The following is a 24,998-nucleotide window of genomic DNA, read 5'->3' as shown; positions in this document are numbered from 1 at the left end:
TTGGTTTTTTTTCTTAATGTGAATCTAGATGTGTGTAAGGGTGGCAATGGGGTCATGGAACTTCCCTTTCTGCTGGGGAAACTGAGGCACAAGGGGGGTTGTTAGTCCCACAGCCACCCAGGGCTGCTCTTCCCATCCACTTCCCAGTCTCTGGTTGCCCTCTTGGGGTTTGGGTTGTGTTCCCTGTCAGGCTGGGGGCCAAGATGCCCCCTCAGCTTTCTGCTTGGTTTTTCTGTCCCTCCTCAAGATGCTGTGGCCAGAAAAAAGGAGATGGGACAAATAAAAAATAAATTATTTTTCCTGCTCCAGGTCAATCCCAGGCAGGGATCAGGCAGCAGAAACCCCCAACTGAGCTCACCCCAAAGGCAGGATTTGTATCAAATGCTGGTGCTTTAGGGAAAAAAAAAAAAATTCAAAAAGGCTTCATGGGCAGGGAGAGTTTTGTTTGAAAATTTATTGAAAAAAATGCAATACAAGAAGCAGTACTGAACACTTAGGTGTCTAAATGCTACAGCAACTTTCCCTTTGATTTACTATGATTTACTATGAAAGTCCAAAAGAACAGCTCCCATCACTAAGCAATCTAGAAAGATTTGCCAGTTTTCAAAAGTCCTATTTTTAGAAAGCAGAGTGGAAAGGGCAACTCCAGACAATCCACAATTGCCTTAAAAATTTTTACAAAGCTCCTTCATATTCTCAACTATTTAATTTAATTTTTTTTTTTTTCTTTTTTTTTTACAAGTTTCATCTCTAAGGCAGGGACACTACCACCTCTTAAGGTAATTGTACAATTAGGAAAAAAAAAAAAAAAAATAAAATCAGCAAACCACAGTTTATTTAACCAGAAATCAGTCAGTCCTTTGCTAACACATCTGTGCTGGTCAGAGATTGCTGTTTGGCAACCAGTGCTGCCATTCCAGTTTAATGGAGGAGAAGATGAGCTCCTGGCCTTCCTTTCTATAAAAACATTCATTCATATATAAATAGCTTCCATATAATGTATATTATACAATCAAGACAAGTCTCTGGGTGAATTTGTGGAGTGGGAAGAGCTGGGAACATTCATATAAATAGACTTTACTCAGCTGGTTTGTCCCTAGAAATAACACAGCATGCCAGGAGCCAAGGAGTTCAAAACCTTGCTGGAGGTGGAAGGGGTGAGGGCAGCCCCAGGATCAGGCTGGAAAAATTTTCTTCTGCTCTTTCACTTTTTGTCTTCTGAGGCTGCTGCTGCTCCTGGGCTCAGGACTTGGGTGGCCGTGGCAGGGTGGGACATCCCTGGCAGAGGGTGATGGCAAAGGGCAGAGGAAATGATGAATGGAAACACTCAAGGAGGATGAAGAACTTAGGAAGTGTGAGAATGAACAACCTGGCACCAGCCACCCAAAAATCCAAGGGGGGAAAAAAAACCATCAGGTTCTTCTCTGCTGGGCATTAAAAAGGGACAGATGCAGCCACCCTGAGCACAGCTTTGGGAAAGAAATCCCCTGCTTGGCGTGGTTTTATCCCACTCAGCATGCTCAGGGCACAGGACACCCCAAATGACCCCCACCCCCCCTTGCCCCACATTGCCCTGAACCCTCCTGTCAGCCAAACCCCTCACTGACCAGGCTGGCTTTGGCTCATGAAGCTCAGAAATCCTCTTCAGGACCACTCAGCCTGCCCACTGACTCCTCAGAGAGCTGCTCCAGGGTGAGAAGGAAGGAATGAGAGGCAAAAAAGCTAAATTTCCACACCCCCCACCCCCCAAAAAAAAACCCCAAAGAGCCATGGCCAGAGGGATGCTCAGCGTGATGGGCGTTAAGGCAAGAGTTACACACTGAGGACACAGACCTGTTGCAGGCTCTGTGTTGCAGAATAAAGAAGGAAAGGGCTGTTCAGACATAAATAGGAAGACTTCATCTCTACACTAACAGCTGTGGAGCTCAGGATTCCCTGAATCCCTGGAGCAGGATGCCTGGGACCCAGCAGAAGGCAGAGCAGCATCCCCAGAGGGGACCACGCACCCAGAGCAGCAGCAACCAGCATGGGGAGGTTGGAGGCTGCCAAGGACCCAGGGCCAAAAACAAGATTCCAAGAAAGGTAAAACCCAGCAGCTCCAGCTTCCCCAGCATCATCTCCAATCAATACTGACAGCTGGACTCAAAATTGCACCTGAATGGGAGATGCTAAACTCATCCCAGTGTAGCTGGAAGGCTGTCTGCAGCTGAGCAGCCTGAGCTAAATCCAGTGACTTCTGAAACTCATGATTCAAATTTAAAATAGCAGTGAGGTTTTTTTTTTTAAAAAATTATCATTATTATTATTATTATTGCCATTTTCTGCCCATCCTCAAGTGAGGAGCAGCAGCAGAGCACTCCATGCCCACAGCTACCAATGTGCCACACACACACTATATATATATATATATCTCTATCTAAAGATATATATATACTTAAAAAAAAATGAAAAATCACAACCTCAAAGTGTACTAAAGTGTTCACAAGTGTCTGGGCTGACTTTAGACAAAGCTTTTTTTTTTTTTTTTTTTTTTTTTTTTTTTTTTTTTTTTTTTTTTCTTTTTAAATTTAAGATTCACTGGCAGGTGAAACCAGGGCATGATCAGAACATTTCCAGGAAGCTCAGAAAGCAGCAGCAAGAGCTCAGCCCTTGGGTGCCATAGAGGGAAGTGCATCCAGCTCCCAAAAAAAGATGTTTTCTGGGCAAATCCAGGAGGCTGGAGCTGGCCCCAGTGGTCTGTAAGCTCAGCATAAAGGTGCAGACTCTGCCCCTGGTGTTTCATTCCAGTGACAAAGCCAAACAAAGAGGGGGGGCAGCCCTTTCCACAATCAGCAACACCTTGTTCAGCCTCTCCAAAGCCAGCTTAGAGGCCTAGGAAGGATTGTCTAACAGGAGTTTTAAATTAAATGAGAGGAAAATATATGCCCTGGTATATGCTTTAAATAGCACTGGGGGGGCAAAACCCAACCCATGACTTAACAAAACAAAACAAAAAAAACCCAAACCACCCGAATTTAAAAATCATCAACACAAACAAGTGAAAAAAACTATGACACTGGGGGGAAAAAAAATAATATCAGTTACTGTGAATGCTGCATAAGCTACCTTACTAGCATTCTGAGTCCAAACACCTTAAACACACATTTCTAAGGGCTTTTTAATTTAATGGCATCTAGAAAACACCCAACAGGCAGGTAGCACACATGGGAGGAAGGCAAGGGGCTATCACAGTCCTCTTTAAGCTCTAAAATTCACAGTATAAGATACTCGAAGCAACTTCCCAGTATTCCTTAAACCTAGTCAAGCTATGAAGATGTGTGCATAGGCTACACCACAAATAAAAAATAAAAATAAAAAAAACCAAACCACCCAACCCTACTGTGTTCACACACTGGGGGCTTGAAACCCAGAGCCAAGGCAGCAGCTCTGCTCCATCACAGCCAGAGTCCCCAGCTCCCCAGAGCTACAAAAAAAAAAAAATAATTTAAAATCATCATAAAAACCAAGAGGCAAAATCAGAAATGCTACACAAAACTCAAGTCTGACTTCTTGTTTTGTTTTTTTTTTTTGAAGCTGACTCTCCCAGCAGAAGGATCTGTGGCTTTTCTGTGTGGTTTTGAAGGCGTTTTAAGGATCCTGTGCTGGGCATCTGCCTGGCTGTGGCTTTAGCTCCTTTATACCTGACCAGGAGGAGGGAATAGGATTTAAAAACAAACAAACAGAAAACATAACATAACAAAAAAAAAAAAAAAAAAAGTGACCCTTGGAGCCCTGCAGGTGTGTCAGGGTCTGTAGCTGAAGAGGCTCTGTGTGAGAGGGAATGCAAAATTGGAAACCTGTAAAAAATATTCAGTCCAGTTAGAAATATGGCAATACTTTGTGTCACTATATATATATATATATATAAAATAAAAAAAAATCTATATCCAATAGGATCCAGTGGAGTCTGGAAAAAAAATCCCAAGTAAAATGTCAAAGCACAACTCCTAAGAAGTGATGTGAATGTCTCTGAGTGTCAAGTCTTATCATCTGAGGTCTCTGTGCTCCAGGTAGTTTCTGGGAAGTTTTGCTGGGTTTCTTTTTCCTGGCATGCTGGCTGGCAGGAACACTTCCTAGGGAGAGAGGAGCACAGTAAGTTCTGGATACCAACACAACTGAGACCAAAAGGTGAGTTACCACCAAATGGCAGGTGAGAAATCAGGCTCAGAGCCACCTCCAGCCCCAACCACCACCCTCAAGGACAATAACTTAAGAGCTGCAAGACCAGGAAGCCTGAGGAAACCTGTCCCATTTTTATTGAGCTTTGGAGAGTTAGAAAAGCTCAACCCCACCACTTGTTGAGCTGTGCTGTCTCTTCTCTGACCTCTCATGTTCTTCTCCCACCTTTGCAGGGATGCTGCAGGGCACGTGGCACCAACCTGGGCAACCTCAATGTCACTAGCACAGGGCAGGCAGAGCTCCTGCATCCCTCCTTCCAGCAGCTCCTTCCCAAACCCACCCAGACCACAGACCAGGGATCTTTTTTTCAGGCAAGTCAGGAGCTTGGGGTCCAGCTCAGGGGTTCCCTGGCACAGGTTTAGCAGAACCCCATAGCTCAGGGAGCTGCTGGTGCACCAGAGGTAAAGCACAAGAGCCAGGAGGTCCTGGAGGTGCTCTCAGGTTGGCTCAGGGGAGGTTTAAATTGGGTATTAGAAGAAACTTCTTCACTGAAATTAACCTTTAGAGAGTGGCCCAGGGTGGTGTTTGGATCTCCATCCCTGGGGGTGTCTCAAAGCTGTGTGGATGTGGTGCTGAGGGCCATGGGCTAGTGCTGGGCTAATGGTTGGACTCAATGATCTTTAAAGGTCTCTTCCAACCAGAATGATTCTGTGATTCTTTTAGACAACTGGAGGATGAGTTTGTGTTTGTGACTGCTTCACCAGCTTTAAATGATGTAATAGGAACAGCCTGAGGGGGACTCACCAGATGGCAAAAAGAATTTTACTTAAAATGTGACCATATTTAGCCAAACCTTGCACTAAGATGGAGCTTCCCTGGGGGGGAAGCAGCTCCCTGGGATGTGGTCTCTCTACTTACATGGCCTCACTACTCCTCTGCAATTTCAGTCTCCTGGTGCACAACCACTTTGGTCACTGACATGTCTGGGTGCTGCTCCTTTGCTGCTTTTATTGCCTGTGCTAGAACCTGAAAGAAAAAACAATTTTCAGAGCACACCAGGGGGTGGGGGGAGAGGAAGAGAAGAGAGTGTGTCTAACTCTGGAGAGAGAAAAAAGCAAAGAGAATCCACTTCAGCCATCCAGTTTGGTGACTTTTGGTGGTATTAGATTATTTCTGAACATCATGTCTGGAGCTGCTGGAGTGAGTGCAGAGGAGGACCAGGAAGAATGGTCCAGAAGGAGATCCAGAAGACTCCAGCAAGGGCTGGAGCAGCAGGGGTGGCACTGGGTGATAAGGTCCCTCCCAACCCAAACCTGATTCTATGATTCTGTGGTAGAAAATGGATGAGAAAAACTAAGGAAACCCTGTTTATTCTTCCAGCAAGTGTGATGAGCACATTTCAGACATCTTCTCCAACACTTTGTTAGAATTAATAAACTAGTTCTTGTCATATGAATATTCTCCAGTCCCATGACACTTGCAACTAAAATTAAATTCCAAGGATAATTCCCTGATGACAAAATCATCACTTCCAACACCCGCTTGAGGCCAATCAGGCTGAGTCATCAGGAAGGTTTTTTGGGACTGGAGTTTAGGAATCAAAACTTTGCTTCCAACACCAGCTTCAGAGCAGAGTTAAGCTCTGCTGGCCCAACTATACAGCTCCATGCTGCCACAAAAAAACCAGAAATCTATTACTGAAATCACTTTTGAAGTTTTATCTCTCCCCCAGTAAAATTTCCCTGGGTTGCTTCCTGGTGAAGCTGTATTAGGACATGGAGCCTGTCTAGCTCATGCCAACTCCAAGAAGCTCTCTGGGACTACATCCAAGCTCCTACCTGGTCATGGTCTACATCTGCATCTCCTGTGATGACAATCCTCTTCTCAATCCGTGTCTCTGAAATGCCACCCTTTACAGTCTGGTACCAAAGGGGAAAGAAGAAAAAACCACCAAAAAAAATACTGTTAGTCTATAACTGAAAAGGCATTTGAGTGCCTGACTAAAGAGAGGCTCAGAAGATGTTACCAAACCCCACTCCATGCATCCCCTGCAGCCTTCATTCAGCACAGGCAAACCTGGGAGGCTCATGTTGTGTTTCAGGTATTAATCACTTTGTTTTATTCTTTGACAGGAACTGGCCTTTAAGCTTTTTACCCCCTGTTATTCAGCTCTGCCCATCTCCCTGTTGTGGTGGTGGTGCTGTTACCTTTGTGATCTGGGTGGTGGTGGTGCTGCTGGTGGTTTCTGAAGTGATGGTCTGAGCAGTCAGCAGGATGCCAGGGTCTAAATCTCCATTGCCCCCATCTGTCTGTGGGACAGGAGGACAGGCTGTCAGGGTCTGAGGACACACACAGGGTGCCCACAGCACCAGAGCAGGATGCAAGCACAGGACAGATGCTCCTCTCCATCCTGCACTGTGGGACAGAGGGAGCTGATCTGCAGCTGGTGGACACAGCACAATCCCTGGGGACTTTAAGGCTGGAGATGCAAAGAATCCCCCAGGGATGATCTCTGACACCCCCTGGACCAAGTGGGCTGGGATTTACCCAAACCTTTTACACTGCAAGGCTGGTCAGGCCCCTCCATGCCAAGGGAGACCAAAGCCCATCCTGAATGACACCTGGATCCAAAAAGTTCTCAACTCTAAGAGCACAATGGGATGGGGAAGGTCCTTGTTACCTTTCCTCCTCCTGACACCACTTCCCACATCACTCCCTTCAAACCCTGGAGAAGCAATGGAGCCATCTGCTGAATTAGGAGCAGCTTCTCTTACAGCTGCTGACTTGGTTCCCATCCTCTTTGACTCCACTTTCCAAGGTCTGAAAAACCTAAACCAAGTCAGGCTGCCAACCCACCCTGGCCATGTCCCCCTTGGGTGTCCCACCAAGGCAGCATCCCCAGCATGGGCTGGGACAATGTCTGGAGTTACCACAAGGTGGGACCATGTTCCACAAACTAGAGGACTCTCACAGCATGTCACAAGCCCAGGAGGCTTCTGCCAGTCCCCGAGACAGGAGTTTCCTTCTTGGAAACACAATTTGCCTTCTCATTTCCCAGTTAAAACCATAACAGCAGTAATCAGAGCAAAACTATTCATCTACTCACTTGCTGACCACCACTGCCTGGCACAGGAATGTCTGAACCCTTCCTCTGCTCCTGCCATCAGGAAGGATGCTGAGCAGCCACGGGATTCCTCAGGAATCCCAAATTCTCAGTGTGTGGTCCATGGGCCACACATAACCAAAGCTGCACCCCAGTTACTGCACTCCAGCACTGAGCACAGGCTGCTCCTATCAACCACAGCCATGACAAAAGCTAACAAAGGCTCCAAATGCTCAAATACATAAAGAAAACCAATCTTAGGTTGAGAATTAATTTTTACCTCAGCACTGAAACCATACCCATGGATGATGGTATCACTCCACTAACATTTCTAGCTTTGAGTCACCACATACCCACTCTGGTTGCATTTTATACAGTATTTTGGGCTTTCAACACCTGTTTCAGGGTTGAAACCTCTAGGAAAATCTACAAACACTTTCCAAATCATTGATAAACCAAGTTCTGAAGAGGCATGAACAGTAAGGAGAGCTGGGGGAAGCAGAACAAGGCATCTCCTGCAGGGAAACTCAGGCCAGCTCGGGTTAACTCCACACAGTCCAAGCCACCAAGTGGCTGAAGATAAATTCTATTTGCAAGCTTGAAAAAAGCAATTATTATTCAGGGATAATAAACCCACTGCTCCTCTATAAAACACCATCTGCACCTGGAAACAGGACCTGCAAAGCGATCAATGTCTGCGCTGCGGTTTTGATGCTTGGAGAAAGGCAGGTGCTGGGGTCATCTGGGGGCTTGGGAAACAAAATGCTAATTTGAGTTGAATTACAACTCAACTGGACAACGGGTCAGAACACACCTTACCTGTGCAGCTTCATAGGTGATGGTCTTGGTCTCTGTGTGGACGATGGGAACTTCTTTGGTGGGGATTTCAGCTTTGACGGCGCTGGAGACGTCGGAGATGGTGACAGTCTGTGTCTTCACTAGAGGTGGCTGTGAGACAGGTCAAAAACATCTCCATCAAGACCCAGTTAGCATTTCCCACGTGGTGACCGTGCTGCTGGCAAAGGTTCTGACACTGATCTGATAAAAGCACTGCGGGAACCAAGGTCAGCCTGGGAATCTTTGGTTTGGAGCCTCTGGTCTGACCCAGGGCTCAGGGGACGGAGATGATGCACGAGGATTAAACAGAGAGAAAAAATCCTCCAGCCCTTCCCCAGCACAGTGCCCTCAGGTCAGCCCAAGCGAGGCATTAAGGGTTTAATCAGTGTGTCAGAATATCACAAAGAGACTCTTCACTGATTATTAACTTTCTAATTACTAGAAGCTCATTGCCAGCTGCCAGTAAATGATGACCCTCATCTGCTGATGACAATGTCAAGATTAACACAAACCCTGGGCAAATAAAGACTTGGTGACAGCTGAGGAACTTTATCCTGGCTTCAAGAGAAACACTGTATTGCTTAAAACATCCTCATCAGACTCTAGGTCTTTAACTTTTATTAAATCAATGTCAGACAAGACAGAAACACGAGATCTTGAAAAAGAAATGGGAAGAGAAATCAGTTGTTCCACCACCTGATCATTATCCAGGAGAAGACAAAGAGTTAGTTCAGACCCACAGTGTTTTCCCAGAGAACTCGATTGCTGCTCACCATCCCCAAACCTGACAGATGCCACCGTGGTTGTCAGCAGGGGAAGGGGGAACCTCTTTAACCATAAGCAATAGATACCAACACTGAAGCAGGCAAAAATACCTCCCATGGTGGGGAGCAGAAGCTCACCTGCACCATGGCAAAAGCACAGTTCCAAATTGCTCTGCTGTGCTGAGGCTCAGCCTCTGGGACAGCAGGAGATGGCAAAAACCTTAAGGAACAGAAATTACGTGGCCTTTGGAGCCTAAAATGTGTCCCTTGTGGAGGATGCTCTGATCAAAGGGCGATGAGAACGCGAATTGAGAGGGGCTGGCATTTAGTGCCAAGATAAATGGAGAGGGGCTTGGGTGCACTGACTGAGGGAGATGAACCAGCTCATCAGCTCCAAGCACGAGTCCAAGCCAAATAAATTCCTCACTGGCTCCGTGGCATCTGCTTGCTGCAGTGTTTGGGTTCCCACTCCCAAGCCGGGTGGGGTGGGGGGAGCAGGAGCTGGGACTCACTACCTGGAAGCAGCGAATGACTGTGGGCAGCCCCTTAGGGACATCTGAGGCAGGACACTGGCCATTTAACACTCTACAAGTCAATTTGTCTTCACCATCCTCTGCCAGCTCCTCCTCCTCTCCTCCCCAGGGCTGCTGGGGAGGTGCAGCAGGGCTGCTGGGGGGCTCCCAGAGCTCCGAGTCCTCATCGGCACAAAGCCCCTTTTCACAGCTCAGGTCCTCGCTGGTGGGGAGGCTGGGAGCTGCCTCCTCCTCCTCCTCCTCCTCCTGCTCCTCCTCCTCGCTGCTTAGGGAGGAAGCAGCAAAGTGGTGGCTGGGAGGTGGCTGGGGGGTGGGTGGCACTGGGGTCCCACTAAAAGCTACCGCCTGCTTTGAGCCCCCCCACGCCACGCCAGTGTTAACACTGCTCCTCTCTGGCACTGCAGCCACAGCCTCTCTGCAGGGAAAGTCACTCATTTTCTATAAAAGAAACAAATACACACACAAAAAAATAGAAATAAAATAATAATAGTAATAATAAAATAATAAATAAAACAAAAGGCCAGAGAGAGAAAGAGAGAGAGAAAGAGAGTGTTAGGGAGAGCAGGAGGTCATGAAGCATAAAGCCAAACATCAGTTTCTTGTAATACATCACATCCCCATCAGGCATGCAGCACCAGTGGGTTTGGGCACTGGGAAGCTTGAAAATGTTTATGTTATGTGATGTGTCCAGTGCATTTACTGCCACAGCCTTCTGTGTACATGGATGATCTGCTCAGCTGAAGTTTAAGCAATTACTATTAAAACAATTCTCTGCAGCTAAAGGAAAAGCCACCACTAAGCACTTTTTGCCCAGGTTGGAAGCAGGAATAACTTCAGTGTAGCAAGTGGGGACATCCCAAAATCCCATGTGCAACAAAACCCACCATCTGCACCAAAACCCAAAACCATCCCCATTCTGCTTTTAACTCCTTGAAATGTTTCACAGTTTGCACCTGGAGAGAATAAGCCCAGAATTCCTCTGCACAATAATCCACAGAGCCCATCCTTGCTCTTCTGCTTGCACCTCTGAGCACCCTTCTTGGTGTTTCCAGGAAAACCATCATGGCCTTGATAAAATTACTGTGAGAAAATGTCCAAGTTAGTCTTGAAATCAACCACTCCAGTTACCAAGAGGGTCCAGAACTGATGATGCAGCCTGGTCACCTGAAAGAATCTGAATTATTTCTTCTAGACAAATGGATTCAATCAGCTTAGTACACAGCTTTTCAGCTGAGGAAGAAAGAAATGTGGCTTTGAACTGGGAGTAGTCAGGCTGCTCAACAAGCTGCACTCAACCATTCAGTCAAGACTACCAAAATATCTGTAAAACACTTTAGAAAGCAGACAGTGCACAGAAACCTCCAAAATACAACTTCATTGGCATTTTTGGTGGTGCCTGGGAAAGAAGACATGTAGAGAAGCACCTCAGGCCTCCAAGAAGCTTAAGTAAGGATGTCTGGAGCACCTGAGATGTTGGAGGAGATGCTGGATGCCAAGGCAGAAGGTTTAACTAAGCTGGTGCTACCCTGCTCTTGTTCAGCTCCTTAGCAAGATCTCAACTGGGTCTTCTCCCATCTCAGGGAGCCCTGGAGCCAGGAGGGAAGGCAGCAACTGTGACAGGAGAGTTAAAACATGAGCCAGCCAGAAAGCTTTAACAAAAATCAGGTCTTTGCCCAAATGTTCTTCTCACAGGCACAGAGAAAAGCACTTTGGTGCCCAGAGGTGAAGGGTGGCTGCAGCCCTGTGCCAGGAATTGTGCTTCTCCTTACTGATGCTCTTCAAGAAAGAGCAGAAGCAGCTGCAGGCACCTCCAATCTTACAGACAAAGCTGTCCCATCCCAGGGAACAAGGAGGGAAAAACCCAGGGGTTCTGCTTCATCCATGCCATTACTATTTCTCCTCAATAACTAACCTCACCCCTGACCTCTAGGAACTTTGTGTAACAACAGCCACCTATCCCTACACCCAAAAGTAGCAATTATATTTTGACAAACATAAGCAAGTGCATGGCTGTCAACTCATTTTGGTGCTGTATGAAGAGGAACAGAAACCACTGCCTCGTTTTCTATTCAGAAGATTCTTGGGGCAATCAAAAAATGGAAATTTTTGCTTCAAATGTGAGGTCTGAAGCCTGTGGGTTCTCCAGTACAATGCATTTTCTGTAGAGCAGAGGCTTGCACCCTGACTGACCTCATCTAATGGCACAGTTCAATAGAATGTTAAGGGTAGGAGCTGCTTTCTGTAGGAACAAATAGATGCTTATTTTAGTATCATTTCAAGAAATGACTCTTCCACCATTGCTCCCGGGTGTTTTTCAGTTCCCTGCTTCTTTATGTTGCAGATAAGATTACCTGTAGATTTCTATCCATTAAGATTCCCAGCCTCTTAGGGCTTAAGTTCTTGGGCTATTGCTGAGGAAAATACATTTAATGGTAGTGATGGGATCAGACTACATACAGAAGGGGAGTTCTTCCTGATGGAAAACCACTTCCAGATGTGCCCCCTCAAAGGGAGACCCAAATCCCCCCTTTTTTTTGCCTAGCACAAGGTTATGACACTGCAAGAGTTCATAAACCAGAACAGGACCAGAGGTTTCCAGCTGTGAACACTCCCATCTTCATCTTGCTTTCCAACCTGGATTTAGACACTGCCAATATACTGATCTCTCCTTCATTATATATGCTAAATCTTGTAAATTAATCACAGGGCTCCAAAAAAGATGGCAGAACATCTTCTGGAGTTGGATGGAAAATGCCTTAGGAGTGAGATTTCCCTAAATCCCAGCTGGGACATGATTTTGACCGAGAGGAAGAATGAAACCCAGAGATAAACCAAAGCACATTAAGCAGCTACCCAAAAGTAGATCTGCTCAGGAGACAAACGTTTGTACCCAGTCCAAACAGCTCCCCTTCCTACACAGAAAAAATAATTTGCATTTTGGAATTATCTTACACAGGAAAAGCACAAAGGAAGGGGGAGGCTGATCCAGAGCCTACGGTTGGCAATAAACACACAGGCTGGAAAGACAAGACTGAAATCCTGATAAGATCAACTGAGCAAAAAGCACTTTTTTCTTGCCTTTCTATTCCAAAGGTAAGAAAACAAACTACTGGAAAGGTTATTTGTTTAGTATGGAACATTGTCTTATTTACACACGTTTTTTTTTAAAATACAATCATGTTTGTTCCTGTATTTAAACTGCACTCTGTGTGTAGGCTAGAAAAGATTCTCCTTTTATATAAAAACCTCCAAAACACTCCCTAGGGATTATAAGATGTTACAAATTCTGATCTTATCAAGATTTATTTTCACTTGCAAAACACAAAAGCATCCCTAGTTTTAGGGCTCAGCTTTGCAGAGTTTCAAGCTTTTCCTTGGCACCCAAGAAACCTGGGAGCATCTGGGCTGCCAGCTCCTCATTTCCAGAGCCAGACCCAGAGCAGGGATGCCCCCACCAGACATGAAGCAGACTGTTTGCACAAGCCAGATGTGGAGTAAAGAAAATGCAGGGCAGGATGCAGTGCCCCAGAAGAAGCAAATCCAACCAGACATGAAAGCAACTAAAACATCACCCTGCTAAATGCAAATCTTTGTGCACCTGATGTTGACAAAATAATTGGTGATAAAGCTCAACTGAAGCATTACAGTGGAAAAAGTGACACACAAATCCATCAGGCTGGGGATAAATTAATAACAGGCTTAATTGCATGGCTGGTACCAGAAATCATAAGGGTTTATTTCACTTTTAAAAGTGTTTCTATATAAATTTCTTTGTGTTTTTTTCAAGAAGTTTTGGATAAGGATGAATCTGGAGGGACCAGCTGCCCATTTTCTGCAGCTGCCTCTCTCCCCCAAAATCAGCATCCTCATCCCAAACCAGACCCCTATCCTCCAGGAAACTTAAGGAGTGCTAAAATGAAGTCAGCCTGCCAATTACCAAAGGCATTTGCTAAAAATTGATGAAAACATGAAATGCCAGTGCCCACTAACTCCCTGCAACCACCACATGAAATGTTCTAGCCTCTGGCTGGTTAGCAGGTCCCAGCCCTGTTTGAGTTCCCATGTTATTAGGTTATCCCCACACAAGTATCCACAGAAGCTGACAGGCTCACTCTGACTGTCTACAGATGCAGGAGATGATGTTGCTTTGGCAGCAAAACCACACTCACCAGTGAGAGCTCCCAGCTCACAGGATGCTCAATCTCACAGCTGTCAAAGTGCTCGGGTAAAGAAGGATTATAAAGCAGAAAACATCAGATCCTTATTTCACAACATCTCCTGTGCCTCACAGAACTGCTTTGCCTTAGATACAGAAGTTCAAAACAAGTTGAGAAGCCCTTCAACAAACCCTGGCATTGGGAAATGATGGTCACTGCCTATGGATTTGCATTTGGGGGCTGAGGTTTTTGATTGCCATTGATCTGAGGGCAATATTCTGACAAGGATAATCAGGCAGAAGGAGAAAAAGAGAATTTGACCCAAGTTAAAAGCAAAGCTTGAAAATACACAGCATGCTACAAGATTAACTCCCAGACAGGAGCCCCAAGGCATTACAGGATACACAGCAGTCACCTGCAATCCATGGCATCAACCACTTGTAATATGAAACAACCTCAAGTAATTAGAATAAGGCTGCTGAACAACATGATTCCAGGAATATTTCTTCTCCCCATCCACCCCAATCCCCTTCCCATCCCTTTTCAGGAGCAGATACCCTTGGATGGGGCTGTCCCAAATTCCCTCTGAAGCAGCAGCTGCTGGTGCCACTGCCCTTGGTTTAGCAGCAAGGGAGAAGAACGGGGATGTCACCAGGGTTCAGGGCTGGTGCTGCTGCATTTCTCTTTATTTATTTCACAAACCAAGTTGCAGCTCTGCTTTGGGGCCAGACTCACCCAGGAGCAGCCTCAGATTTGCTTTCCTGGGATTGCTCATGACTGCACAGAATGAGCCCAACAGTTTCTCCAGGGCTGTTATCAGCTCCCAGAAGGAAAGCTGGGAGTTAAAACCAAGCCTGACCCTTGACAGAGCCTCCAGGCAAAACCTCAGGCAGCTTCAAGAAGCTAAAACTCAGCCAGGGGCTTGCATTGCACCACCAAGCAGAGACATGGTGGCTAATAAGGAATATGGTTTTCACTTCCAAAACCAGAAAAGAGCATTTTTGTCCTTAAATTAATACAACAATGCAAGGCAAAGGCTCTTCCAGTTGCACAGCACAGGACCTCTGATGCTTCTGCTCTCTTGACAACTTTCTGCAAATGATTTTTCCTACCCTTCAGTCTCAGAAGCAAAGGAGAATGTGTTAGTCTGTATTTGGTAGGGAGCTGAACCTTCTGATCCCTCTGCAAACAAAACCTTTCTTATCCCAAGGCAGATTTCATCCTCACTCAAATTACTCTGCACTGCTTAAAGCCACCATGCCCCAGGGCCACAAACCCCAACACCTGAACACAACCAGCAAGGAGCTGGGGGCTGAGGGTTCCCTGTCTGGGAAAGCAATGCTGAGAGTTAGTCCAAGGAAGTCATTGAGCCAGGTGATTAATGCCTTTTGTTGTTAATAAGCAGTGGAAAGAAGAATCTGATTTGCAATAACATTTATTAATGATAAATGTACATATTTACAAAGAAAAATCTGAGAAAAAATACAAAACCGAAAAAGTGTTCCAAAAGAGAGCATTTTAGGTAAAAAAGAAAGAGTTTTTAGTCCCCACCAACTGATCCAACACGACTGTGTACCACTGCCAGAAGATCCCAAACCAAGGCTACTCCTTCCCTCCAGCTTCACAGACCAAGAGAGATGCAAACAGGGACACAAGAGAAACCAACACTGCTGGAATCTCCCACGTCAACCTCTAGCAAAGGAAAGACCAAAGAGTTTCTGAATGAATCTGTAACCCTTCATGGGGCTACATTTTTCCAGAAAGCACCCTACAGGTCAGTCTGCAGGTCAGAACAGGTGCCATCAACTCATGACCAGGAGTAAAGAAAAGCCAGTGAACCAGTGGAATAACTCAGTGACAAATTACTGACCCTTAACATGAAGTCAGAGACACTTTGCTCAGAACCTCCAACCAAGGCCACACCAACCACGTTCCTGCAAACACCAACTACTCCTTGGTGCCATGGTGAGGATGTGCACCTCTCCTTCTTATTACAGGCTAGGAGGAAAATATCAAATACCCACTCTTTAGGGTCACCACCAGTGACTACACAAACTGCAAGGGAGGAGACCTGGGCTCAGCTGAACCCCATCCCCAAATGTCACCCACCCACAGCAAGTCCTCAGGTTGACCACAGAGCAAAGGAGCACATGGCAGGAGATGCAGACGATGCCTTCATTTATCTGCCCACCTTTAATAATGGAAAAGAGAAAAAGGATGTTGTTTTCCAGCAACCCACACCTCAAATATCCCCAGTGATGATCACACAGAGCCCAGTAACTAAAGCAGAGCTGAATCTGAGCTTGAAGCACTTGGCTCTGGCAAAGCTGCTGCTTCAAAACACTGATCATCAAACCACAGAAAATCCAGACTGGTTTGGGTTGGATGGGTCCTTAAAGCTCATCCAGTGCCACTCCTGCCATGGGACACCAGGGACACCTCCCACAGCCCAGGGTGCTCCAAGCCCCATCCAACCTGGGCTGAGACACTGCCAGGGATGGGGCAGCCACAACTCCTCAGACACCCATGCAAGCACAAGAAACTATTCTGTGTTTTATCTGGTTTCCAGAGGAGCTGGCATCAGGGTCAGAAGATTCAGAGAGTGAGTGTGGAGCCATCCACCAGCTTTGTGATAGAAAACCTGAAGGGACTGAGCCTTGACAGCTGCCAACTGGATCCCACTGTGAGCACCAAAGAGACAAGTGATGAGACAACAAAACACTGGGGAAGTCAAATGAACATCAAAAACTGCTGGCAGGCTTCTTGTAGTCCAATCACCAGCGTGGTGGAGTCACCAAAATGTCATTTTCTGCAGCAGGGAACACTGAAAACAATCTGTATTTCTCATGCCAGCCTGGATGAGGTTACATGCTGTGGGTATTTCCCTCTTCCCCTTGGAAGGGATAACTCAGCTCTCCATCACTCTCAGCCCAGCACCCCACCAGCCCCACAGAACAGGGGTTGTTGATCCCAGCACCACTGGGGCAGTGATGGAGCTGGGGCAGGCAGGGGCTTTGCAGCAGATTTGTTCCTGAGGAATAAAGGGAGTGAAGTCCAAGTGTTGGTTCCTTTATGAAAACCCTGAGACCTCTGTTCTTAAAACAAAGCCAGAGGGAATCAACTCTCCCTGGGTAAGGAGATGAGAGCAGGAATCCCAAAATCCCTTCTTTCAGTGCCATGTCCTGTGTGGACATCAAGGGAAAAGGAATCAACCCAGGAATCAACCAGCACAGCACCAGAGTGTAGGAGATGGGCAGGAACAGGATAAAAACATGCAGGAAGGAGACCTTGCAAGGATTGCCCCGGGGGCACATCTGGAACTACCTTGGCCTTGTGAGTAAGTGAAAAAAAAAACAAACAGAAGATGGCAAAGGGGTTGGAGCACATCACTGTGGGGTGGAACTGATGAGGCTTCTGTTCCTGATAAGCTTTCTCTGTCAGAAGAGATCATATCCACTTGGCTGACCATAGAGAACTGGTCTCTGAATTGCCAGAGAAATATAAAGCATTTGTCAGTTTTCTTTATGCTCTGCAGTGATAATCATTATATAAATCCCAAAAAAGTGCTCGTGAGCATTCTCAAAATGCCAAGTTCAAAAGGTTTTTTGGCTGAAGATAATCAGCCTTATCTTAAGAAAGAAGGAAAAAAATCAAGAAAAAGACCATTTTAATTAAGAGAATTGAGTTGAAGTGACCAACCCAGTGCATCTCTCATCACTCTGGGTTAAGACACTACGTTCAGCTGTTGCTCTGGGCAAAGATTTTTAAGACTTCAGGTCCTTGGGGAGTGGGAGAGCTACAGAAACCTTGGTATGGCTTCAGAGGACTGGTCATGGGTGCAGAAGGACAGCAGGCAGGGACTCATCTGTGCTGAAGGCAGCATCATGGCAGCAACCCCAAGCAGTGGCTTTTGAGAGGAAGCAGATGTGTGTTTAAGCTGCTCTTCTCCAGGAAGTCTGGGTGGAAAATGGGCAGGGATAGATCCAAACAATTCCTGAGCCTTCCCTCTCCACACCACTCTCAGAAGAACAAAACTGGTCCCTGGTTTTCATCGTGTCTCTTCCAGAAGGTTCAGGCAGGGCTCTCAGCCTGGTTTCTTCCATCCTCCATCATCTGCACAGCCGTGGCACCTCCAGCATCCTTTCCCACCTCTCCTCTTCAGGGCCCACCATCTCCAGACAGTCTTCCTGCACTTGAGCTCACCAGGGTTTAGGTGCACCTGAAGATGTAGGATGCAGCAGGCAGCCCACCACTGCCTGCACCCAAAGACAACCCAGGGACTCCCACACTTCCAACCACTTGGCAAAAGGAAGACTGTGTGTTAAAGGCAGTGTAGGACAGAGGGGGAGAAGACTTTCTGATGAAAAAAACCCAAGAAATCAGCATCCTCACAAAACAAAGTCCTAAAGGCACAAACTGGTGAACTCCTTGGAGCAGGTTACAAGAATAATCAAGATTTAAAATAAAGTTTTCACTAGCAACCTAGATTTCTGAGACAGTGTTTGGAGAGCTTTGATCTTTACACTGACAGCCAGAGAGAGGTGGCTCGAGTGGTCCCTGGTACACCACAGCCTTCACCATCTTTGCCTTAGGTCTTTTTCCTGCAAGCTTATCTGCCAGCTTCCTAGAGAACACTGTTCACATAGATACAGACCTATAAAGGTACAAACACATGTATTTATATATATTCACAGATTTTAGTCCCTGTACTAAAGAAAGGTTTGCTCCTTTTTCTTCTGTGTTGCTGGAGCAGCTGCCAATGCTGATGGCACTGGTGGCTGTTCCCAGGAGTAATTTTGTCTACACCAACCCTCCAGAGAAAGCAAGAGAAAGCAGATTACTACCAAAAGGAGTTGGCTCAGCTCAGTCCCATAATTACTATATACAGAAAAGAAGCCTCTTAGACACAAAGTCCCACCTTTCCTCCAGCTTGCAAACCAGTTCTGCTCAGCCCAGCTGGGCAACTGGGTCTGGAGCCTGCGTGGCTCAAGCAGGTTAACTCAGACACATGGGAGCATCACCCAGACATTTACATTTGTAGGCAATAAACAACGAGAGGCATGCAACGTTTTTTTGTTAGAGAAGTCAAAACAATTGATGGCTTTAACATTAGAAGCAGATCCTGATGTGGTCAAGTCAACATGCTAACAGGAGACATCCCCAGCAGCAGGGTTCCTCCATCCCCACAACCTCAGCAAACATGTGGCTGTTAGTTCAACACAAATTCAACACATCTGAAGTGCACCAAGACCACCAGATCCAGAAGAAAAAAAAAAAAAAAAAGATTAATCTTATGTTCACAACAAATATTTCCTTGCAGTTCCTACAACACGATGTATTTTCTTGGGAATGAGGGGTGAGAGGGAAGCTGTGATGCTCTGCAAAAGGCTTCTCCCACCAGGAAAAGGGAAAGCTGCCTGTCCCTGTCTCTACGTTAACACTAACAGCAGCATTGGTAACAAACACTTTTTATTGAAATGCCAACCTTAGTTGCCTAGAAAAGGAGTGGTTATGGATTAGACTCAGCAGGTTGCCACAAAGCCTCTTTTTGGACCAGTATCAAACGTTTTCCAGCTTGGGAATAATCTTACATTTCAAAGAGCAAGCTCCAAAGCAAATCTTCAGCAATTGCTACTCAAGTCTACAGGGGCTGAAGAAGCCAATGTCTCCTCCCATGGAGCTACATCCCTGTCTGCCCTCTGCCAGCAGTCAGGAACATGGTTCAGAGGATTGGCTTTTCCACAGCAGGAAACTTCAGAATGGACCTGGCAATCCATGACCACTCCCTGCCAGGTCCCAGGTCCCAGCTAGACAAGACACAGAGCAGGATCAGCAGGATGGTGGGGGGAATGTCCCTTCCCCAGGACAGCAAACTACGGAGATCAAAGACCAGGACAAGGAAGATGCAGCAGAGGCTACGGCCAAGAGATTCAGGAGCTTTGGTCTTGAGGTTTCACCATGACCCTGTTGCCACTCAGAGAAAGAGCAGCCACCAAACAGTCAGTGCTACCACCAGGAGAAAGGACATCACAAAGGGAATACGTGGAGAAGGAAAAATGCTAGAGTACAGCTGACACTTTTTGAGTGATTTCTGCTCTTCAGGAATTGCAATAGAAACGTTTGGAAGAGTTTCTTCACTTGCTTGCTGGGGAAAGGCTTTCTCAGCAGATATCTCCTGTTTTTTAAGTCTGTCTTCATCCTGTACTAACAGAGGACGTTCCTGTGTCTGCTTTCGTGGTAGAAGATCAAGAAAGACAGAGAGAGATGAACAAAAATGACAGATGGAAAGTGCCCAAAATGATACTTGGAGGTGTGCAAAGCGTTAGGACAGCTTTCCTCTCAATGTCAAAACAAACCAACCCTGGAGAGCAGAGCCACTGGTGGCTTGGTCACCCCAGCCTTAAAGCTGGGAGATCTAATCCCCTCTGACCAGCAGCTGGAGCAGGATCACGAGTGCTTTGTCACAAAGCCCTGGATCATGATCATGCTTGTTTGGCACCTGCCCTCCCAGAAAAACACACACTCAAAACTGGTTTGGAATTGGAATGGTTGAGAAAAAAGTTGGGAGGCCTTAGAAATAGAAATGGTGTAGTACAAAAGATGGTCTCTGACAGTTCCCCTGTTCTACAGTGCCCTTAAAAAATAGCATTTGTTAAGTATTGGTTGAAGAGCCAGGCTGCAGTGCAGATACAAAATGCTTTTCCAAAGTTCTCACGACAGTATCAAAATTTCAATCGTTTCAAAAATTCTACTGGCACAAGTGAAAAATTGGCACATCTTAGAAATCCCACGTGTGGAACAAGCAGGATGGCAGTAGGAGGATTGCAAACCCCTTAACATTTTGCTCCTTGTTTTAACCCTCTTGTTTCTGGCATCTAAAGAGTCTAAACCAGCCAGAACGAGCAAATCATCAGGTGGAGGCTCATGCAAGGGCTGTAGCTTTTGCTGAAGAAAGAAAAGATTGTGGGCAATGTTGGTGCTCTTAACTTCCCATCCTTTTAGTGTGCCAGACCTGGTCGTGTCTAGGAGAGGAAAAACTTGGCTCTGAGCTCTCTGAGCTGAGCTAACCTCCTTTGGTCAGTGTGGTGCTTTGGGAGTGGATCTTTGCACACCCCTAAGTGACGAGTATTGGGGAGAAAGTAGCTGGGAGACTGGGCAGCAAAAGAAAACATAAAATGCAAGAGTAACATGATCATTAAAACAAACAAACAAACAAACAAACAAAAAAAACAAAAACGGAAAGAAAGACAACATAGAAAGAACAGGGTAGAGTTAAACTTTCATAATTGTTTTTCTCTCCGAGTACATGGTTACATCTTTCATGCAGCTTTTTTTTTGGGGTTGTTTATTTTTTTTCGAACCAGCCATGCACCAAAATAAGCAAAATCCAAAGCTGCAAAAGCTGCAGCAGTGCAAGAGTCCTCTGGGTGTGAGTTATGAAAACTACTTCATGTAGCCAAAAGAAAACATGTTACCCAGCAGCTGCTGTCGAGTTTTTGCTTGGTGCCATTGCAATAGCAAAAGTCTGGTTCAGAAGCACATATCACAACAGCAGCTTTACCTCAAGCCCACCAACCTGTCTCTCAGAAGATAGGACAGTGACTTTCTTGACCTGGACACACAAAGCGTGTTAAGGTTCAGTTGTCTTGCAATAAAACACAGAGGAAGAGCAGAGAAGCAGCCCCTGGCAGAACACCCTCTGGCCCCACAGCAGGGTTAAGGTACCACCATCAACAGGAGAAACCCACTGGCTTTGCAAAGTGATTTTCCACCCTTCAGCATCTGTAGGAAAACACCTTCCCCTGCAGGCCCCTCTCAAAGATGCCTTTCTGGAAGTTCTCACCTTCACCTCAGAGCAAAACCAGTTCAGAGAGGATCAGACTCAAAGGGAATTTCCAGAAATGCAAGTCCAGGGCTGACACCAACCCTCAGGTTGCTGTGGCCCCACTCCAACCTTAGATGGGGACCCCAGGACCCACTTATTGTAAAGTTCAGTTCCCCGAGATCCCACAACGTGGTCACCATGCAAGAAATTCTTCATCATAACCAAGAATACAATTCCTGAACTGCAGCTGTGGAGCTCGAGGGCCCCTTCAGCTCATCCAAACATCCATAAACCCCATGGCACTCTGGGCAGAGCTCCACATGGCTCTGCTACCCAAATTCCTGCAGAACCTACACTGAGAATCAGAAACCTAAGAGGAAAGATCATCCAACAACAGGTTCAACAATGTAACTCCAAGGGTGTAAGGAACAACCTTGTTAGCTGATTTGAGGGGGGTTGGTTTTGGGTTTGTATCAGGGAGAACTATTTCCTGGCACCAGGAATAAGCCAGGCTCAGAACAGCCATGTGAAGTATATTCTAGGACCACAGATTAAAGTGACACTAGGAAAAGCAGAACTAAAGCCACGTGAAGAATTCCTACAGTTTTTCTACTAAAAAACCCCATAAAAATCTAATGTTCTGACACTGTGACTGAACCACCAACTTCCTCACTGACGTTAGAGATACCAAAAGTCACTACAAAGTATTAAGATTCAAGAGAAGCAAAAAACTAAAGGGGAGCTGAAGCTCAATTCAAGAGAAGCAAAAAACCAAAGGGACTTGAGGCTCAATCCTAAGGTGACAAAGCTACTCCTAGTTGTAGGGCAGTAGCAGCCCAGGGGTACTCACTCCATCCGCGCCCGAGGGAATCTGCCCGTTGACGTTGAGGGTTCGGAAAGGAGAGTGAGTGGACAAACGTTTGTCCCATTCACTGGGTCGAGGTTCTGGGACAGACTCCATGAAATTCTTCTTCAGTTCACTGATGTTGGCGTGATGCTTCTTGATTTCTTCTTGGGTCTTATCCAGATCCTAGCAGCAAAAGGGAAAGGGTAAATGAAGTGACACCGGCACCGGCACCGCTGCCTACGCTGCCCCATAGCAAAGCTGAGCTCAGCAGAGTTGTTGGAGACTTCCATCAATGGTGCTCACACTGCAAACACACGATGGGAAGGTCCTTTCCCTCCCCTGATTCCTCTTGGATCAACTGGGATAAACTGGGCACGGAGCAGGGGCTTCTCCAGGAGCAGGAGGTGCCAAGGTTCAGCTCAAGCTACACCAGCACAGGTGACAGCTGAGGTGGAAGAGTTTGTCCCATATGGTTTGGGTTTAAAATTTAATAATAGGTTTGTTAATTTAATGCCTTTAAACTGGGGGGGTTTGCTTTCCTTGCCCTCTGCTAGCTTCAATAATTAAGGTTAAAAACACAGTTAAATGTTTAGGAATAGATTTTCCCACTCTTATTTATTCTCTTCATACCTATTTCTCTTTCTTCCTACCAGGAATTATCTTTGGTCCCCAAATATCCCATTACCTTGTCCCCCCACACCCAAACTCTCATCTCATCCCTCCAAGAGCCACAGGAGGTTTTAATTTCTGGAAGAAAGATGAGATGCAGCCCTCTAAAACCAAACTGGGAAGTTACTTTCTGCTGGATCAATCAAGAAACTCCTGCTAAGATTCTTTATCTGGACCCAACAAAACTTCTGCTCTGTGAGGCCAGCTCACAGCAGAAATACAGACTTCAAGGCAAGCCAGCTCTTTTTAATTTGTTTCAAACCAGCTTTTCCTTGCAAGCAAAACAAGAGTTTGTTGAAAACAAAGCTTTTGCATTAGGAAAAAAAAAAAAAAAAAAGGCTTAAGCCAAACAACAGCTTTTCTGGACAGTGCCAAAAAGCAGCAAGCCTCACCCGTCAGAAAGGGGGAAATGAAGGTCAGTAAAAGCATCAGTGGGAAATGTCACTGTTTTTGTGTTTCTAGTTGGTACTTGGCCCGTTAATTTTAGAAGATGGGGGAACAAATACATCCCTGAAGGAAAGTGCACCCCAGAATCTGTGTCCCTGCACCACCCTCCCTCTGCAGCCCCCAATGCCTCAGGAACAACATTGGCTCTTTTTGGCACCGTTGTGGGGGGAGAAAAAAAAAGTTCTGGCAACCATCCTGGATGAAAACACAAGGCATGTGTCTGCTAGGTAGGAAATGGAAAAAAAAAGCATAAAAAAAATAAAAGCACAAAACAAGTCTGCTGTGGACTCCAGGGGAAAGCCCTGCCTGGGTCCAGGAGCCCTACAGCTGCTCCTGGTTTGGAGAGGAGAGAAAAACCACCTTGGCTGTCCATCACTGCACAAGAGCTGGTCCTGGGAGGGTTTGCAGAGAAGCTAAAGCCACGAGGAGCTATGTGGAGCCACAGTGGGTCTTGAAAGCATCTGGAGGAACAAGTTGAATAAGCAGTAATGCTTTTCTCCTCCTGTTTTGCCCTTTTTGTAAGAACACGGAGCTGTAAAAGGCTTCCAATAAAACCAAATGGCAGCTTCAGGAGTGTGAGTTCTGCTGGAAAAATATCTAATCTGCCAAATGTCTGGATTACAAATAATAAAGGACTAAAGGGGGTGAGCTGCTGGGGTCAACCCTTTTCTAGGAGGGGGCTGGAGCACCTGCAACAGAAGTAGTGGGGAGGGCAGCAAAGAGGGAAGGGGCAAGAGAAGGGCTTGGGTGCCAGAGCCAAGTGTTGCACTAGCAAGAAAAAGGGGTTTAGAAGCAATGAAAAAGCTCTGCTTGGGGCTGGAGAGATGGGAGGGCTCAAGTTGGGTGGAGGAAAGAGCCAGGCAGAGGCTTTGCAGGGCTCGGGTGGCAGCCAAACCTTGCCTGTCGTGCAGCAGCCCCATGGTTGAGAGCTTGAAGTTGTGGCAGTCAAAAATAAATAAATAAAATTAAATTAAAAAAAAAAAAAATCCCATCCAAAAGCTGCAAAAGTTTGACAATTGAGATTAGAAGGCAGTTAAGTTCACTTCAATCGCAAGAGAGATCCCCAGAGGGAAACCCTACCAGCTGCTGGTGCTGCAAGTTTGAGGAGAAACACCACAGGAACAGAGTGTCAGAAGCCACAAAAGGTTTTCTGTAACACAGTGTCTTAAAAAAATGAAAATATATGATTGGCATGGTCTGTTCTGAGACCCTGCTTGGGTGAAACCACGTGAACAGGGTTCTCAAAGCCCAAGGGAAGAGCTGGGTGTGGAGGGATGAAATGGCTTCAAACCTGCACAGAAGCCACCCCTGTCACCTCTGAGGGGACCTGGGGGATGCAGGATGGGTCAGGGGAGCACTAACAATGCTGAGAGGGGCAGAGGATTGCAGGGATGTAAGAATGGCTGCAACCCCAACAACAATGTCCAAAAGGAGGACTTGCTTCTGTCTGAAGCAATGTGGACATTTTGGGGGCCTCAACCATTCTGCCATTTATCCTGGCTTTGGCAGTTTCCCAGGGTGGTTTTTTCCCCCAGGGAAAATCATTTATATGAACCAAGGAGAAAGTGATAACAAAACCCCTCACTGTGATTGATGCTGCTGTGAGCACCCAGGGGGTCCAAGAGCAGACCTGAGCTCTGCCAATCATATATTTTTAG

At 46.2% G+C, this 24,998-nt stretch overlaps 1 protein-coding gene across 22 annotated transcripts in view; it reads right to left on the bottom strand.

The window, feature by feature from the left end:
• Positions 1-439: 439 nt before the first annotated feature.
• Positions 440-24,998, bottom strand: part of EPB41 (erythrocyte membrane protein band 4.1) — a 90,908-nt gene continuing 66,349 nt past the window's right edge. For 12 of the 22 annotated variants that reach the window (XM_030464615.1, XM_030464614.1, XM_030464599.1 and 9 more), the window contains 7 exons: positions 22,228-22,407; positions 9,375-9,833; positions 8,081-8,209; positions 6,366-6,467; positions 5,997-6,077; positions 5,077-5,184; positions 440-4,112 (listed from right to left, as the gene is read on the bottom strand). In XM_030464615.1, the coding sequence (XP_030320475.1) occupies positions 5,086-5,184; positions 5,997-6,077; positions 6,366-6,467; positions 8,081-8,209; positions 9,375-9,833; positions 22,228-22,407 (1,050 nt within the window). In that variant the 3' untranslated portion in view covers positions 440-4,112; positions 5,077-5,085. Of the gene's footprint in view, positions 4,113-5,076; positions 5,185-5,996; positions 6,078-6,365; positions 6,468-8,080; positions 8,210-9,374; positions 9,834-14,971; positions 20,704-21,128; positions 21,165-22,227; positions 22,408-24,998 lie in introns of those variants that run through there. The other 10 variants (XM_030464613.1, XM_030464617.1, XM_030464618.1 and 7 more) reach the window with 5 other exon arrangements.

This window comes from Calypte anna, chromosome 23 (genome assembly GCF_003957555.1).
Source record: "Calypte anna isolate BGI_N300 chromosome 23, bCalAnn1_v1.p, whole genome shotgun sequence".
Lineage (NCBI taxonomy): Eukaryota > Metazoa > Chordata > Aves > Apodiformes > Trochilidae > Calypte > Calypte anna.
This window is presented reverse-complemented; position numbering and strand designations above follow the sequence as displayed.